We start from the raw sequence: 16,925 nt of genomic DNA on the forward strand, positions 1-16,925 counted from the left end.
GTGTTTGAATATACAGAGCAGTCAATAACCCTTGACTGCACCTCGAAGACTGCAAATAACTGTCTTTTACTGAAAAAAAAGAAAGAAAAAAACGAGAGCGTTTTTCAGTTGTTTTCCTAACCAGAGCTTAAAAAATACAACGTTAATCAGATATTGGCGATCTATGCTTTAGAGCACTAAAATTTATTAAGAAAAGCCGAAATTGAAACTGTTTAATATATAATCCCGTTGAAGGGCAGGGATTTCCTTGGTTAATTTTTTTTTTTGCAAATGCATATTCTTTGTAGATTGCTTGGTGGAGATAAAGCGAAGCACAAGAGCGTTAAAGTGTGTATATACGATATGAAAAAGCTTTTCATTTGATCGCACGCTTAGTTCAATAGTTTAGCTTCTATTCGCTTCCTATAACTGCTCAGCTTTTATGGCGTTGTACAAAAAAAAAGTTTATCAGGAATGCAATGCATTCAGTCGAGGGTAATGAATGTACGATGAAAGTTTATTTTCTATCATCCGCGTTTGCCGTGGCTCAAATTTCTACAGATGAGTCTTCAAATATTCTGGTTACTTACTTATTTTTATTTAATGAAAGTTCATTGCTTTTAGCGCTGTAAATGATACTAGATATTCCACTGATTTGGGATACAAATTATTTATTAACTTATTTATTCATTGATGGACTATTAAATTACATGTACTGTGATTGGCATTGGTATTGATTACTCAGCAAGAACAAAATTCGTGGAAACTCATATCATTACCTTTTCAAGTTATTTACTTTGCAATTATCTCCCTTGAAGATTGATACCTTTCGTTACGCCCATTGTCATATTTTTAATATCAACCCATTGAAAATTGGAAATCAGGGTATAATGGTTTTGTTAAAAGGTATGTAACAGGCAGAAGGAGGCGTGGCAGACCCCATAAAGTATATAAATTCTTGATCAGGGCGACGAGCTGAGTCGATTGTCCGTCTGTCTGTCTGTCCGTACGTCCGCCCGTCTGTCTGTATGTTTGAATGCGTCGATTTCAGAAGATATTAGAGCTGGAGACTTCACTTTTTTTTTTTAATGTCCGTATATACAGCGCGGATATCGAGCTTATCACCAAAAATCGATAATTCATCCCGTTATTTCTTATCGATAAAAAACCTTATTGAAAATCAGTTTTAAAATTATATCTCCTACATCTTTAAAGCTAGAGTCTCCAAATTTTAAATGTGTACTTATATGCATTTTATACAATTTCGGTTTTTGTTAAAATTGTCTCCAACCTTTATATCCACTCCCTCACCCACATATTTTTAAAAGACGTATTTCAAATATTAGAGAGGGGGTTCAGGGGATCTCGTAGTCGAGCAATTTCTACTAGATCTTTCTTACTTGTTTAAAAGTGAAATGCATCTAATTTAAATGATTCCTAGTTTGAAAGATTCGCTGGACAGCTGTCTAATCAACCTGATCCCTAGAGTTTGTGGAAGGGTGAAATTGAACAGGAATTAAAAAGCCTGACTTCTTTAAAATTGCGTAAAATTTCTCTTTTCGCTCAGACTTTTTACCAGCATTTAGAAAAAAGGTACATTTATTTTTAAAATTAGTTTAAACTTCTAAATATTACTAATCTAAATACAACAGCATTTCTTTTTTTGATTTAGTCCATCCATTTCTAGAGTTGTAGGAAAATCTGCTTCGCTTAGCCCCCTTTCCTGTGCATAGTCCATAGCCAATTTAGAAGCTATTCTGAAAGCGTCTTCCACGTGTCGGCTATCTTTTGCTGAGATCTCGAAATGAGGTATATTGTTGTTCAGCTTACACCATTGGCGGACTTCCTCAGCTGATACCTTGACATGAATTAATATACAATTTATAATTACTTCAATTATTAATTATTTATCTCTGAGACGAACATTATAATCATTAAGATCAGCTTTATTCCCAATCATGACAAAGGGAAAACGCGTAGTGTCTATTGGACTGATACTTTTTAGGAAATCAGTATGCCACATATCTAAATTTGTAAATGAGTCTGGCGAAGTCACATCGTAGACGAGCACGCAGCAATCCGAGTCGCGATACATGTTTGCGGCGATTGACTGAAACCGCTCCATGCCAGCCGTGTCCCAAATCTTGAAGCAAACTGTGAAACTTATGAAAAGCATAAAACTTCGAGTTTTCGCTTACCTGCACTGAGATAATACGACCATTCAAATTAACATTTTTCATAACAAGATCCACTCCAATCGTCGCTTGGCAACTGCTTGTATATCGTTCATTGGCATAACTCTGAATCAAAGTTGTTTTTCCAACGCAGCTATCCCCCAGAACGACGATTTTATGAATGCGATCTGGCATGATTTTGTTTACTGACTTTAAATTGATTGCCAGAATAAATGAATGGAAATTATATTAATTAAATATGTATCTTAATTGTTAATATTAGTTGTATAAGGAACATTTTTTTGTATATATGCATACATACATATGAAAATTGCGTATATATAACGAACTAAAATATGGATTATTATCATGACTGTTGAAAATGGGAATTCATAGATTCTGATCGTACACCCAAAGAAATATTTTTTTAATTAATCCTAAACATGGATATTGTAAGAACGGTGCGTATCCGCAACTTCCTTAAATAATCCTTTCTTTTTCTTTTCATTAGGTTCCTGTAGCATTCATAAAAGGGAATGCTAGTTCATTCTTACAATTTCGAACATTTCTTCACGAGCAGATATGCCTCAACTGAGCAATAATACCATGACAACTTATGCTCCTGAACATTTTCGATTATTACGGCAGTATTTGAAAGGAATATCCGCTCTTCTTCATATCAATTAAAAAGTATATTTATCTTTTTTTCTGTGTGCCGTGTGGGACAGAATGGAAATCTAAAAATCAAAAATGGGGCAAATATTACAGAAAAGCTGTTACGTACATGATCATTATTCACCATAGCTCGCAAATAACTGTTAATACTTTTTCGTTGTCTGCAAATAAGTGTCTTTCACTGACACAATCAAAAACACTCAGACAGAAACTGTTTTTGTCGCGTCTGGCTTAGCTCGCTCGCGCTCTGAGGGAGACAGTTATTTCTGTTTTCGTTTCGCTCAAGTCAAACACTGATCGTTTGCTTGAGTTAAATGAAGCAAACTGTCAGTTGCGTTTGTATGGGTAACCACGCGCGATTGTTGCGTTCATTTGTATGTATGTATGCATGTATTTACATGCACACGAAGGCAAAGACAATTTCTGTTGAGTTTTTTAGTCAAACTGTTTTTTGCAGAGAATCTTTGTGTGAGCGAAAACCGTATTACTGTTTACACGACACTCATGTGAGAGCGTCACACGAATGAGTCATTGCATTGCGTCTGACCGAGACAGATTCTAAAGAAAACCAAGAGTGTCGCTCAGAGCTAGTCGTGTCTGCACAATTTTTTCGGTTATGATGCGAAGCAGAGCATAAACGAAAAAACGATCAACTCTCATTTGCGAGCTCTGTTACTCACTCAATACTATATGGAATTTGCTGAATAAACAGACATGAAATTTGAAGTGCACAAGAAATCAACTTAAAAGCTATATAAATATATAACTGGAATGCTAAACTGATGATAGCTGACCAAAATTGCTGCATATATAAATATTTACAATTGCAACATAAATTTAAAGCACTTGTATGATAACTTTTCATTTCAAATATAATAAATTCTCACCCGATGTTTTTATTCCACCAGTAGCTTTGCTGCAATGAACTTACAATAACTGCTCAGCAATCACTAATCGATAAAGATTTTGCCTTACCTTACCTTACCTTTGAAGGTACGAGCTTTCCCACTGCAGAAATATAAAACATTATCAGGAATCCAAAGCTTCGTGGTCGAGCGTAGGTGCAGTGAATGTGCATACCCTTCAGTCTTACTAAATTGAACACTGCTGAGTAAAGTACTTAATATTAAATAATTAATAAGTCGGATCTTGGAAAGATTTAGCTTTTTAATTATAAAATCAATCTGATTAAGATGCATTAAATTTGGAGCCTTCTTTAAAACTAAACTCGGACTTCGGTACATGAATACTGAGGACACAACGTATTATTTATCGATATCTGCATTTTGATTTAAGATAAAGATATTAGTTTTTCATTGCCAGAATAAATATATTTAGCTTTCAATTTATTTACTTCAGCAAGTAAATAAATATACAATCTGAAAGCGAAGCTCAAAACCTCTTGGCATGTGAACGAACTATATAACTATAGTATAAGAAAAACTTTACCCCTATAAAAAGTGCCTATAAACATTAAATGTTGCTCTACATTCATTCATTCTCCAACACAAAATGAGTTTAGAGCAATCCAATGTTTACTCAAAGCATTGCATGTTTGTAGATTTTAGCATTGTTTATTATACAAATTAAACCAAAGGCATGGAGATGTTAAATAAAAAGTATATGAAAATTACATAATATATAGTATACACGAAAGTTGTGTATGTATTACCAAACAGAAGCAATTTATAATACTCTAGGCCTTACGAAATGAATTTCTTAAATTTTTTGCTCAAACTTATTAATTTTGATAGCGGAGCTGAACTGAGCCAATAAAGTGCCGATCGGATCGAATGTTCTGAATAGTTTATAAAATTAATTACAATAAAAATGTATATTTTTGTTTTATTAAATTTACAATCACAAGAATTTTTTTTTTTTGTGTTCGAGGATAATTTGTTATTGGTGATTCTGATGTTTGTTTCCTGCAACGGCAGCATCGGTTGCGTGCTATAATTTTACTAATGACAAAATAGTACTAGGAGGGCATGCACAATATGTAAAAGTTATTTAAATGATTGGTAAACACACAATTTAGCATTCTATCATATTATTATACCTATGCTCAAATTGTTTTACTTAAACTTATAACCTTGCTGTTGTTCATCATATTAGCTTTTCATACTCATTTTCTGTTATGTATATTATTTATAATGTAGATTGTGTAATTATGCACGTTGCGTTGTATTCTTTTGCTGCAGCTCATCATAACATATAGTAATATTAGCATTGACAATTGTCAGCGTTGCTTGGACGATTGTTTTCAGAGTTCAAGCGTAGTTGATCGGGGAAATCGTTTATAAGTTCAGCCTGAAAATAACGAGAGATATAACTTGGCTATTGATTCAAGCGTGGATCAAAACATACCTCCGCCTCCTGTTCCAGAGCATTCTTAGCTATGGTTTGAAACGCCATCTCAACATTGATTCCCTCCTTTGCTGACGTCTCATAATAGGGTATATCGTTTTTCGATTGGCACCACTGCTGCGCACGGCGCGTAGATACCTGAAACAATCAAACAAGTTTGCATAAATAAACAAATAGATTCTGACCTATATAAACCTCTTAAGAAGTCTTTTCATATAAACAAAATAGTTGTATTCGATTGCAATATATAATAATTAGCTTTTGCAAATCTGATGTATAAATACTGAGCAACACAATATGCGGTTTTGAGCGTGCGTCGGCCATTAACTATATATAATGCTAAATGATTTCCTCAGATATAATCTTTATCAAATTATTTGTATACTCACTTGGCGATTATCTAAATCCACTTTATTGCCCAGTACGACAAAGGGAAAATGCTCTGGATCCCGTGGACTGGCCTGTATTAAAAATTCATCTCGCCACGAGTCCAGATTCTTGAATGAGTTGGGCGCCGTCACATCATAGACAAGGACACAACAATCCGCACCGCGGTAGAAGGCCACGCCAAGTGATTGGAAGCGTTCCTGGCCGGCCGTATCCCAAATCTAGAAAGTAGACCAAGCATTCAGCATACCATTTATATATAAACAAAATTATAATTATGGCTATTTGCTCACCTGCATTGTAACTACTCGGTCGTTAACAACAACCTCTTTCGTACAAAAGTCCGCTCCGATCGTTGCCTTATACTGATTAGAGAATCGTTTGTTTACATATTGATTCATGAGCGACGTCTTTCCAACGCTGCTGTCGCCTAGTATGATAACTTTCAACAAAGATTTCTTTCTGGTGGCCATGTCGATGTTTTTTCCTATTAGCTTTTAAATATTCTCACTGCTGCTGTTGCCTGAAATAGACAATATATATCGATCTGTTAGTTAAAAATATACTTTTAACTTATTTGACTTAATCTAATTACACGCTTATCTCGAACGCCTCGGATTACCAGCACGGCAACACAAGCCGAAATTGAGTTCTAATGGGAGCATTGGCATGGGCATGAACATGGGTATGTCGATGATTAAATGATAAATTCTGATTTTACACTACGCAAATGACTCATGAACACTGAACAATGACTGACCGTTGAACGGAGTACACGGAAGTAGAGGAGGGGTGTGCGGAAGCCCGCATGGAAGCGATAATAAAATAAATTACGAATGATAGGAGGTATGCGTAGCGGAGAAAGTGATGATGACAACAAAGAAGATGTGGTGTATTTAAGTGAACCAAAATTCACAATGTACACTCGCAAAAGCAAGTTATGCAGGCTGTAAAAACATGATAAACAATAAATAGTTGAAGGAAAACGCCCATATTTATCAATGCAAGGATGCTGAATAACATTGAAAACAATTACAATAAACACTTCTACAAACAAAATGGTGCAAAACTGAAAAAATTGCCATCATATCTTCCACCCGTCCCGTGTTGGACCCACAAATGACTTGTTTTTGCGCACTACTACAATAACATGAGCATTTATATGTACGTATGTATGTATGTTTTTCTCTGTTTGAGCTCCACTGGCATTTTCCACACCGTTGCTGCTGCGTAACACTATTTTTCAATGAGTTTTTGTGTCAAGTAGCGTTGGATTTCTTACTTTACAATATATGACAAGCACATTTAGATCGACTTACTTTATTAGAACGTATTATTATTGTTTAAACGCAATTTATTTCTACTGAACTACGCAGTTAATTTTTTTTTGTTTTCTACGAATTTTGGTCAATATGAACTAATTAATCGATATCGCGACTATCCGATATCCGATGAGCTACAATTCTGTTAACAGAGCGCTTCAAATTAACATTTTAAGAAATTGATTTTCGATTGCAGAAGCATTCTCATTTCGATTACAAATCTTTGTATTTGTAATTTTTCACTTTTAACATGTGATATTTGTTGATTCTAAATTTATTATATTAATTCCATCTCATTTCGAAAATTATAATCCAAATCATACAATCCGATGATTAAAGCAAACTATTGCAGGCATATGAATATCAACAACACTACCAGCTCTAACTTTACACATATTAAAATTATACTTGCCATTGGTCACACTGCCATAACGAAAAACAAAATAGATTGTAACAATTTTAGCCAGAACAATAAATAAAACACAAAGTGTATTTCTCAACAAATTGAGTGTGTGGAGTGGGTATTCTTTTAAGATATCACAATAAAAGTAAACATGGCAACATTACCGCCACGCAAGAACCAAACACCAACTCGTATCTGCCAAGCCATGAAGCCACATTTGACTCCGCTCCAGACGTTGCTGCAAATGGGGTTCCCAAAGCATAGAGCGTAGGTATCAGCGTAATGATTTATCTTCTATTTGTTTAAAAGTAGACGCTAAAAAACTGAAATCGTCACACCGATATTTATTGATTTTTTTACCTTACCCCAACTCCCCAACAGTGAAAAGGCCCTAGCCTCTACCGGCAATAGAGGCGTACAGATAGCATCTGATTGGCTTCTGGCCCATGTCAATGATGCGACATTGGATGAATGCTCACCACGCGAGTATATCATATATGCGTGCCCAACTGGACCATTTTTGCAGCAGCTGGAGGAGTTCTGGGCAAAATCACGTCAAATGTGTGGCTGGAATGGGGCACACAACTATGTGCCGCACATAACGCTAGTATCATTCTTTAAGGTGAGCATCAGATAAATTATAAATAAATCCATTAAAAAACCCCTATTTATTATTACCAGGCTCCCGACGAATGCTCGCTTCAGCTATCGAAGGCACTTAAGCAAGTCGTAGATATGACTGGTGCTTTGCTGGATCGCCCAATTAAATTGGAGCCATATATGAGCCAGAACTTCATGGGTTTCTTTGTGGCCGAGGATGATGCCAACTACTTGAAACGTCTTGCTTTACAATATGTTAAGGAGGTGTCCAACTCAAGTATGCTGGGGCCCCATTGTACATCTTGTTTGGTTGCAGTTGCATTGTTTCTTTTATTATGGTTTTGCACTATTTAACTGGTTATCTGTTTGTTGCCGATGCCTTCGGTTCGGTTAAATTCTGTTTTGGCGTGGCTTACGGTTTCGTTCTCTTCCTATCTCTTTGCCTGCACACACACACTAACCGTTTGCGATGGACAACAATATTGGTAACGGAGCACAGTTATAAGCGACACTTACGAACAGCTGGACGCCATTGTCGCCTGCTTTCCTTGGTGTGGAGCAGTTTCCTCGGGCACCCGCTGCATTCCGCGCAGCAGTCGATGTAAGCGCCATTAATTTAGCTAGAGTAAACCCTCTCCAATTAGTTCCTTGTTCAATTTTACACTCGCATGCTTAGTATTTGAAATTACGTTCTTCACTCTTGCTCACTAAATGGCTATTTTTACGCGCAGATTATCTTGGGGAAAATTTGCACTTAAATACACATACTAATTACGCCCTTATCAATATATAGTTGTAGAGACTATTACGTAGCGTTTGGACTTAGAAATTGGTCTAACACACTTTGTTACCCGTAGCCATTTCACTCGAGCCACACGTAAAGAGCCTGCACCTGACGCTCGCCTATCAGTTTCCGCAGTCACAATTCAATGCACTGAAATCACTTGTGGAAACCCTCGATGCCAGCTGTGCATCCAATTGGGAGCTGCGTTTGTATTCCCGCGACCCAAGACTGGCCACCAAACAAGTTAGCACAACGCACTGTTCGCATCCACTGGACAATGAAAATTTAATTGATTCTTACAAATTGTAGGTGATGAAAGTAGTTTATCCCCATAATCCACATGAAACGGACGAGCTGGAGCTGCGCATTGGCGACTATATCTACTTAAACAGCGAAGGCATTGATAGTTCGAGCGACGGCTGGGCAGAGGGAATATCTTGGCTAACAGGCAGTACTGGTCATTTGCCAGTTAATTACACGGAGCGCACCGCTGAATCGGATGCCTGGACACTGCATCGAGTGGTTCAGCTTTCAAAGAGTGTTGCATCGTCGCTTAACTCTGCCGAAGATATTGACATTGTTGACGGACGGAGTATATCCATAGAGCCCGAGGAGCGGCAACGAGACTTACAACAAAGTAAGTTGAAACAAAGCTCTTCCAAACTTTCATTCTGTCATTAAAATTTATTTTTAGTCGCACAGCATCCGGAGATTATAGAGGGCTCTTCTTTTGAGGAGTCAGAGCAGAGCGTTGAAAAATACTTGCGCCAGACCTTGCAGCCCTGCCTGGAATTGCCGTCGGTGCAGCTCCTAAACAGTCACAATCTCTCTCTTCAACATAATCAACACACGCCTACTATTGAGATTACGGCGAATCTGTCTTCCAACTCAATATCTAAGAACATTGATGAGATTATGGTGGAGCCACTAGCAGAGCAGTCACCTCGACCGGACGATACACTCAGCGTGCACTCGGACCATTCACACCCGCACTTGCAGCCAAACGCATTGGATGTTGGGCCCAGCAAGAATCGGAAGGTATATATTATGAGGCATGGCGAACGAGTGGATTTCACATTTGGTACCTGGATACCGTATTGCTTTGATGAATTCGGCAATTATATGCGCAAAGATCTTAATATGCCAAAGGTATTGCCGCATCGTCGCAACAGCCCCGAAGGCTGGCAAAACGACTCCCCATTGACAAATGTGGGCGTCTACCAAGCGCGTCTAACCGGTGAGGCTCTACTGGATGCAAACGTGCAAATCGATCATGTGTACTGCTCACCCTCATACCGATGCGTGCAAACATGTACGAGTGCTTTGGAGGGCCTTGAATTGAGTGGTAAACACAAAATTAAGCTGGAGCCTGGACTGTTTGAGTGGATGGCGTGGTATCCTAATGGTGTGCCCGATTGGTTAAGCAGCAAAGAGCTCATTGATTCCAAGTACGATATTGACTTGAACTACGAGCCTGTGCAGCAGGCCACAGATTTGGCATCTCAGTTAAAGGAATCAACGGAACAGTTTTATATGCGTAATCATGAAGTGCTGCTGCAGCTGCTTGAGCGGACCAGTGAGTATCTATAAAGATCCTCATTCACAGGACAATTAAATAGTTATTGTAATTCTTACAGCTGGCAATATTCTTATTGTCGCACATGCCACCACGCTGGACACTTGCTCGCGCCAACTGACTGGCGGTGCAGCTCGCAATACCAACGAGCTGCGCCAGGTTATCCACAAAATACCCTACTGCAGCCTGGTCACAGTTGAACAGGTGGATGGTGTTTGGAAATTGGTCGAGCCCGATTGCCTGCCTGTAACACACTCGAAAAACCCACGATTTGAGTGGAGTGCTCTATCGGCCACCTAGTGCCCGTGCTTGGAGCAGTTTCTATGCATGCATTGAGACTGAACAGCAAATCACATCGCACCGCACATCACAACATACGTAATTTGTTAAGTTTCTCAATTGGCAGCCACAACGCTTGCAACATTATTTACATGTATGCGATATAACCACTGATGACTATAATACTACTGCCATGCGTTTTTGACGCAATTCAAATTGAAACACCCATGCTTACAACATATAGCTAAATATTTATGCTTGTGCATACACATATATGCAGTACAGAAACTTTGCTGCAAGTGCTGAAATTCAGCCAAATAACATAGTTTTTTCATACGTTTTATAAAATGATGAAAAGTAATACTCACTGCTTACAATAATTGTTAACAATATATATATTTATAGCGAGCCCATTTAGCCTTACAATTAGCATTCCTTCGCTGCTTTACACTTACTTTAGCTTGACCTGATGGCGCAATCAATAATGCATTCCCTTAGCTTTACCGTTGATATAGCCAATACGAAAACTATATCTGAAAATAGATCAAACCCCAGAGGCAAGTTCTTATACGTACATACATACATATGTAGACATAGTCATATAGATTATAATTACTCATAGATATCAAATATGCTATAGAAATAATAAAGAACAAGAATATGTAACAGCAATAAAGATGACAAAAAGTATATTTCGTACTACTTTGAATCATTCGCAATCTCCATCTTTCAACCAATCTGGAAAGGACAAAGGAATAGTTCGCTTTAACTTGTGCGGCTCTGCAGAAAAAAGCCGACATTTTATTTATTGCGCATAGAGTTAGTACAGTAATTTGTTGTAATTGTTAAAACTATGAAATATATTATTGTTGAACTATTAAATTGAATTATTATTTGTATTGGTATTTTGCAATATACATACATATATTTCTTGATGTATATAATTTTTTAGTTTTTTTTTTTTTTTTTTAAATTTTGTTTATTTATTTTTATTTTTTTTATTTTTGAGTTTGTAATAAAAACTGTCCAGTAATTGGACGAAAATAACGAACTTATAAAAACTAATTATAGAATGAACTGTTTTATTTACTACCAAATATTGCTTTGAATTTTGGTTAGCATATTAAGCATTTCTTGTTTTAATGAAAAGTAAGTTAAAATTCACGTCACTTAATGCGACGACACGTCAGTCCTAACGAGGACTAAGAATATATTGTAAAAAAGGTATATGGGCGAACTTAGTTGACGCAACTGACAACTTCTATTGAAATAGTTTCTCAAGAGTAGGGAAACCCGTTCGTAAATAATCCCATGCTTTGGGTCAACTCAATGGCCAATAATAGCAGGAGCAAGAGGAAAACCACGCCTGCCCTGAGCCAGGATCATTGTCCCGACGGTTGGTTTTCTAATTGTTAGCATTGTACTTTGCCAAACTGGACACCGCGACGTTCCAAGTGCTCGCGATATTCCTTATAGTGCATCTGGATCTCCTGTGACCGATAGCGCGTCAGCTTGATGGACTTGCGCAGGTCCTGAGTAATAACTGCCCGATAGCCACCCTTGCGCAATAGTGAGTCAATGGTTTGTAGTTGATCCCAGCCTTGCTCTGTGGCTACTTGCGGTAGGTAGGTGGCTGTGCGCTTTAGGCCGCGCTCGGTGAAAAACTCAATCCGAATACCATGGACACCCAATTGCCAATCGAGATGACCCTGAGCCTCCTCAAAGTTTTGCAAGATGGAAACAGACACCGTCAGCCGGGGCAGCTCATCGCGCGAGATGGGTGCGAAGCGTGAATCCTTAAATGCACTGGTCAGTGCATATTCACGAAGTCCATTGTGCAGCTCCATGGCGCTAAAGGTGCCAATACAGCCTCGCAATCGCTTGTCCCGTCCGATTTTCCATGTCACAAACAACGGATAGGCATCATTGCTAAACATCGGAACAGCTGGGCCCTCAATATTATTGAGCTCACAGTCAAGTACCTCGAAGCAGTAGAGACACATGTCCGGTACTGCGACGGTGTCCAGTGGCTTTATCCGCATGCCATGACCATTCATATAGTGCTGCGAGTAGTGTACCGGCTGTTGCTGCTGATACTCCTCATGCCTATCGTCCCCATTGCTATTGGAGTGTTGCGGCTGTTGCTGCTGGTAGTTGTTGTGGTGTTGCTGGTGGTTGTTGTAGTGGGAGTTGGACATTTTAGCTGCTGCTGCTGCTGCTACGTTTAAGTTTAAATCTACCAATTATGTTATTTTTCTATATATATTTTTATAGTTAATGGCAGTGCACGTTGATGATCAAGGTTCAATTAACACAAGAGAACAACGAAAAGAAGTCTAAAGGATCTTTTGTCTAGCATGTAAATCAAACGCCAGCCAAGCGTATCACATCCAGCTAATGCTGAAATATATTATGGCATGGGTAAATATTACCTACTTTGGATTGCATCATACTTACCTTGGCAATAAAGTCACTGGCCACCTTAGTTTTGTAACTCTTATTCGTTAGCTATTTGCACCCGCACGCTGACACAGCTCGTTCTTTTTTCTTCTACAGGATGATGCTCGCATTTAATTGCCCGCACTTTTGTCGTTGTTGTCCTTGAAGTGTCTGCTGATGTTGCTGTTCCTTGTCCTGTTCCCACTGCAGATTGCTTCCAGACATTTGCTCTTGCCCCCTGCTGCTGCTCGGCTGCCGATTTGAATGCTACAAAGCCATAGCTCATAAACAAAACATCGAATTGCTTCTGCTTGTGCTTCACCTCCCTATTTCAATTGAAAGTGCGTCAGTGAGCGCCGTCGTTTTCTTTTTTTCTGTGGGTGTAAAATATTTTCATTATATATTTTTAACGCGCGAATGCAATCTTCACCTTCGCGCAATTGGCTAATGCAATCTCATTGCGTTATCTGTTTGAAAGACAGAAGAGAGAGAAAGTAGTGAAACCCTTGTTTTTCAATTTGTTTCATTTTTACTATCTTTTTAATTGCTCTTTGTTCCCACTTCATTTGCATTTTGCCACACACTCGTAGCACTTTCAGAAGACCAGATAGTTACACAAGATCCGTAGCCTTTTATTTAAGCAATTTACACCAATTGTTGGCATTTGTTCCAAAATTTTTAAACTACAATTACCTTGTGCGGAGATCCAATTTAATGTAAACAAATTTAACAATTTTTTACGATTTTAGGAACAGTGTTGCCCAATGCCCGAAGCTGACCCAAAAAGGAATTAAAAAAAAAAAAAATACTAACAATATGCAAAGTTTTCAACAATCCGTGTGTAAATAAATTAAAAACGATTTTGTAGCAACAGTAACAAACATTTTTATAATGCTCGTTAAAATTTGTTTCCTATCGTTATATGCGTATTTATATTGCACACATTAAATAACTTCCAGCAAGTGAAATCACATTGGTACTAAAAATGACAGCAAATTGTAGCATATAAACACATTTCCATACTTGCAGAAACAGTAGTCAGCTACAGATGATTGTGATTCACTTAAACTTAAAAATATAACAAATAAAATAATTATTAATTAGGGTCAGTAAGTAACTACTAGCATAGTCTATTAATTACTTTTATTTTTTAAATTATTGGAGTTGAAAAAAACTTCACAAAAATTTATTTATATTTAATAAACTTTATTTAAGAAAAACTCAATCAATTTTATGCGTCATAGGCCTCACAAAATAAGAATTAACAATTTAGTAACCATTTATAAACATTTGTCAATTGTATTGCTAGTGGTATTTTTAGTATTTAATATTTAGATATTTTTGCGCTAACAAAGACCGTTTTATTTTTCAGTGTGTATCCCCAGCCCTGTTGTAAACCAAACAATAATATATAAACACTAGCAAGTATTTGCGAATTTTTTGCATAGAAATGGCGTTAGCAAATGTACTTTTGCTTAGTCAAATAGCTGGACACGTTCTGCTATTTATATTATCCTTATGCATTGTTCTGCCGCTATCAATAAACCTCAATCAGTTTTGGTATGTATTCAATGACGCAGTTTTTCACTAAGAATAAATAATGTGAATGCGCAACCATTCGCCAATCTAGTGGACACTGCTTGCTCTTTACAACGGGTAAATGGCGAGAGGAGGATGGTATGTTCGATGTTCATTGGGCCTCCGACGGATTCTGCAATTTTCCCCTAATCACTGGAGTCTTTCTCTTCATCATCTCTGTCGTACAAATTTACCGGTGAGCATAGACAGTACAGCATTGTGTCTGATTGTGTAAACTAAAATTCTGTGGCCTATTTCAGATATGTTCGAATGAAGGAGGAGGAGTCCTTCATTGCCCTATTTATTGACGTTGTGCTCGGCATATGGATGCTGGCTATGTCCATATTGTCCGCAATTTTCATAACGTTGGGTTTCATTGTCTGGTGTGATGGAATGACCGAACGATTTCCATCGTGCGAAACATCGGCTGGACAAAACATTATCAGAGGCGACACTGAAAAGATTAATACATCAGGATTCTACATTGAAATGGGTACCACTCAGGTGAGTTTTATTTATTGTGGACCTGTTAGGCTATACTAAATAATACAATAAATATGATTTGTATTCCTTTAAAGTTTGGCGCTTGGGGAGCTTTTGCCATTTCAGTGGGTATTGGAGTCATCGCGTTGCTAAAACTTATACATAATCATCAGGTCCGAAATATAAAGGTGTCCATGTATCTAGAGCGTCAACGCTTGGTTAATCAACAGAATTTCGATGGACGCTCAACGCCCCCTCTTCAATCGGGTGCTTCGTCTGATACCGACAACAATAAATAGTTGATATTTTCGTCGAGTCAACAATTTGTTATTCTCTATGTTTTTCTCATGATATGTACAATAATTATTTTATGCCATTTGATTGTGGTACTCATTATTACGATTGAGACGCGGCAGCAGGCATTCATAATGTAGTACAGTTTATCTAAGTGTATATTGTTATCATATTAAAATATGTATGTATTAAGCATTACCTTACAATCGGTAATTACAAATTATAGTTTTTAAGTAATATATATATACCAACCACAATTTTCTTTAATAAATAAAAGATTATTTCTGATTGGAATCTTAAGTAGGATTAAATTGTTGCACTTCTAGTAAAATCGTTTGAAAACATTTTGGGACAAAAAAGTTGACTGAATATTATTTAAAAATACTTACTGAAATAGGATAGAATTTTCTTATTCGTCATTCGGTGCGTGCGTACGCATGCGTGTGCGTGTCTGCTTTGTCTCTTGTGTAAGCAGAAAAGAAGCGAAGAATTATTAAAATATCAAGATTTCGCCAATTCTGTTGGCTAAGGTAAGTAGCACAGCAAAATGTAACAACCGGCAAAAGTAGCAAGTAGTCCCTCCAAGTATTTCCCCCCATCATTTCCTCTAAGCTTTTAATGCTTAGCTAATCGCTCATTGACGTCACTTCACTTTACTGCACTGCACGACTGACCCCCACTGCGCTTGGGCGACTGAAGAAATGCTGCAGCTACTGCCCTTTATATAGGGCGACTTTCACTCACACATTGATTCGCTCTCAAATGTTGACCCAGCGTCGGTAGTGTTCGTTGCAGCCGAGTTTTAAGTGACCAATGGGAGCACTCTCTCCCAAGTAAGCATTCTAGCTTTTACTCAAATATAAACTCTGCTGCCATTTTTAGTAGCTGAGCGTTCACGAAGTAGATAGAGAGTAAGTATATACATTTTTTTTTTTTTTTTTCAATGTCTAATAAATTTAGCTTTGGTATGTTTGCAAAGAGACTCTCTCCTCCGTATTCGTTCTGATTATCGAATATTACATTGCCTTTCTCAGTTATAAACCTTGACAATTAAGTTACTGCAGACTCTCTCTTGAGAGTTGGTCGAACTGTTTTTGGATTATTAACGAATAATACAAAGCTGCTTCAGTATTATCATACTTACATACTTGAACCTCAATTAAATAAAAACAAATTGTTGGAATTCTGTTATGTCAATTACATTTATTTTGCAGTTATTTCCTTTTCATATCTGTTTTTTTTTTATGCTTCACGAATTTTTCGTTCTGTTAAACGGATTTTGGATTTGGATATTCGCTATTATTTTTTTTTTTTTTTTTTTTTGCATTACAACAAAATGATCATTATAGACTTTAAAGCGATTCCCATTGTACATTATAAATTCCGTATTTGCATGCGTAGTCTGTTTAACAATTTCCGCAACGATTTCCATTTTGAATTTGGGTTGACAAATTTTGCTTTTATCATTTGTTTTGTTTTAATTTTTTTGTTTTTTATTTTTTTTTTTTTTTTTTTTTTTAAATATACATAACATACTTATTTCATTCAATTATATCCTCTGCCTGCAAAAAGATTAATTTAATAT

General features: G+C 37.2%; 5 protein-coding genes across 8 annotated transcripts; 2 read left to right on the plus strand and 3 right to left on the minus strand.

Moving 5' to 3' along the window:
- Nucleotides 1-1,513: 1,513 nt before the first annotated feature.
- Nucleotides 1,514-4,492, minus strand: LOC26527447 (ras-related protein Rab-7a). Its single transcript, XM_032729085.2, has 4 exons — nucleotides 3,716-4,492; nucleotides 2,178-2,363; nucleotides 1,904-2,122; nucleotides 1,514-1,837 (listed from the first exon to the last, which is right to left on the minus strand). Exons 2-4 carry the CDS (start codon nucleotides 2,346-2,348, stop codon nucleotides 1,619-1,621), a joined length of 609 nt encoding a protein of 202 aa, XP_032584976.1. The 5' UTR covers nucleotides 2,349-2,363; nucleotides 3,716-4,492; the 3' UTR covers nucleotides 1,514-1,618.
- A 155-nt stretch (nucleotides 4,493-4,647) lies between these two features.
- Nucleotides 4,648-7,017, minus strand: LOC6572651 (ras-related protein Rab-7a). Its single transcript, XM_001998721.4, has 5 exons — nucleotides 6,902-7,017; nucleotides 5,876-6,105; nucleotides 5,585-5,803; nucleotides 5,196-5,333; nucleotides 4,648-5,138 (listed from the first exon to the last, which is right to left on the minus strand). The coding sequence occupies exons 2-5, from the start codon at nucleotides 6,053-6,055 to the stop codon at nucleotides 5,052-5,054; spliced, it is 624 nt and encodes a 207-aa protein (XP_001998757.1). The 5' UTR covers nucleotides 6,056-6,105; nucleotides 6,902-7,017; the 3' UTR covers nucleotides 4,648-5,051.
- Nucleotides 7,018-7,458: 441 nt separating this feature from the next.
- LOC6572650 (protein UBASH3A homolog) lies at nucleotides 7,459-11,238 on the plus strand. Of its 3 annotated transcripts, XM_032729079.2 has the most exons (8): nucleotides 7,459-7,574; nucleotides 7,689-7,929; nucleotides 7,989-8,184; nucleotides 8,407-8,508; nucleotides 8,765-8,934; nucleotides 9,001-9,328; nucleotides 9,386-10,267; nucleotides 10,329-11,238. In XM_032729079.2, the coding sequence occupies exons 1-8, from the start codon at nucleotides 7,459-7,461 to the stop codon at nucleotides 10,565-10,567; spliced, it is 2,274 nt and encodes a 757-aa protein (XP_032584970.1). In that variant the 3' UTR covers nucleotides 10,568-11,238. The 3 variants fall into 3 exon arrangements, with proteins under 3 accessions (XP_032584970.1, XP_001998756.2, XP_015022029.1); XM_001998720.4 differs by lacking the exon at nucleotides 8,407-8,508; XM_015166543.3 differs by lacking the exons at nucleotides 7,459-7,574; nucleotides 7,689-7,929; nucleotides 8,407-8,508; nucleotides 8,765-8,934 and having other exon boundaries at nucleotides 8,100-8,184.
- Nucleotides 11,239-11,608: 370 nt separating this feature from the next.
- LOC6572649 (uncharacterized protein CG5902) lies at nucleotides 11,609-13,783 on the minus strand. 2 transcript variants are annotated; one of them, XM_015166542.3, is made up of 4 exons: nucleotides 13,679-13,783; nucleotides 13,416-13,452; nucleotides 13,004-13,359; nucleotides 11,609-12,946 (listed from the first exon to the last, which is right to left on the minus strand). In XM_015166542.3, exon 4 carries the CDS (start codon nucleotides 12,742-12,744, stop codon nucleotides 11,959-11,961), a length of 786 nt encoding a protein of 261 aa, XP_015022028.1. In that variant the 5' UTR covers nucleotides 12,745-12,946; nucleotides 13,004-13,359; nucleotides 13,416-13,452; nucleotides 13,679-13,783; the 3' UTR covers nucleotides 11,609-11,958. The 2 variants fall into 2 exon arrangements, with proteins under 2 accessions (XP_015022028.1, XP_001998755.1); XM_001998719.4 differs by lacking the exon at nucleotides 13,416-13,452 and having other exon boundaries at nucleotides 13,679-13,776.
- Nucleotides 13,784-14,072: 289 nt separating this feature from the next.
- LOC6572648 (transmembrane protein 179) lies at nucleotides 14,073-15,640 on the plus strand. Its single transcript, XM_001998718.4, has 5 exons — nucleotides 14,073-14,090; nucleotides 14,358-14,545; nucleotides 14,616-14,759; nucleotides 14,824-15,067; nucleotides 15,142-15,640. Exons 2-5 carry the CDS (start codon nucleotides 14,436-14,438, stop codon nucleotides 15,343-15,345), a joined length of 702 nt encoding a protein of 233 aa, XP_001998754.1. The 5' UTR covers nucleotides 14,073-14,090; nucleotides 14,358-14,435; the 3' UTR covers nucleotides 15,346-15,640.
- The last annotated feature ends 1,285 nt before the right edge of the window (nucleotides 15,641-16,925 follow it).

The sequence above is a fragment of the Drosophila mojavensis genome, unplaced genomic scaffold (genome assembly GCF_018153725.1).
Source record: "Drosophila mojavensis isolate 15081-1352.22 unplaced genomic scaffold, ASM1815372v1 contig_16, whole genome shotgun sequence".
Classification (NCBI taxonomy): domain Eukaryota; kingdom Metazoa; phylum Arthropoda; class Insecta; order Diptera; family Drosophilidae; genus Drosophila; species Drosophila mojavensis.

Coding starts and splice junctions, on each gene's coding strand:
- LOC26527447 (XM_032729085.2), bottom strand. CDS start 2,348: ATGCCAGATCGCATTCATAAAATCGTCGTTCTGGGGGATAGCTGCGTT. Junction 2,123..2,177: donor GTCGTATTATCTCAGTGCAG/GTAAGCGAAAAC, acceptor GTTTGCTTCAAG/ATTTGGGACACGGCTGGCAT. Junction 1,838..1,903: donor CTGATCTTAATGATTATAAT/GTTCGTCTCAGA, acceptor ATTCATGTCAAG/GTATCAGCTGAGGAAGTCCG.
- LOC6572651 (XM_001998721.4), bottom strand. CDS start 6,055: ATGGCCACCAGAAAGAAATCTTTGTTGAAAGTTATCATACTAGGCGAC. Junction 5,334..5,584: donor TGGATTTAGATAATCGCCAA/GTGAGTATACAA, acceptor TGATTGTTTCAG/GTATCTACGCGCCGTGCGCA. Junction 5,139..5,195: donor CTCTGGAACAGGAGGCGGAG/GTATGTTTTGAT, acceptor CGTTATTTTCAG/GCTGAACTTATAAACGATTT.
- LOC6572650 (XM_032729079.2), top strand. CDS start 7,459: ATGGCAACATTACCGCCACGCAAGAACCAAACACCAACTCGTATCTGC. Junction 9,329..9,385: donor GCAACGAGACTTACAACAAA/GTAAGTTGAAAC, acceptor ATTTATTTTTAG/TCGCACAGCATCCGGAGATT. Junction 10,268..10,328: donor GCAGCTGCTTGAGCGGACCA/GTGAGTATCTAT, acceptor TAATTCTTACAG/CTGGCAATATTCTTATTGTC.
- LOC6572649 (XM_015166542.3), bottom strand. CDS start 12,744: ATGTCCAACTCCCACTACAACAACCACCAGCAACACCACAACAACTAC.
- LOC6572648 (XM_001998718.4), top strand. CDS start 14,436: ATGGCGTTAGCAAATGTACTTTTGCTTAGTCAAATAGCTGGACACGTT. Junction 14,546..14,615: donor ATAAACCTCAATCAGTTTTG/GTATGTATTCAA, acceptor TCGCCAATCTAG/TGGACACTGCTTGCTCTTTA. Junction 15,068..15,141: donor TTGAAATGGGTACCACTCAG/GTGAGTTTTATT, acceptor ATTCCTTTAAAG/TTTGGCGCTTGGGGAGCTTT.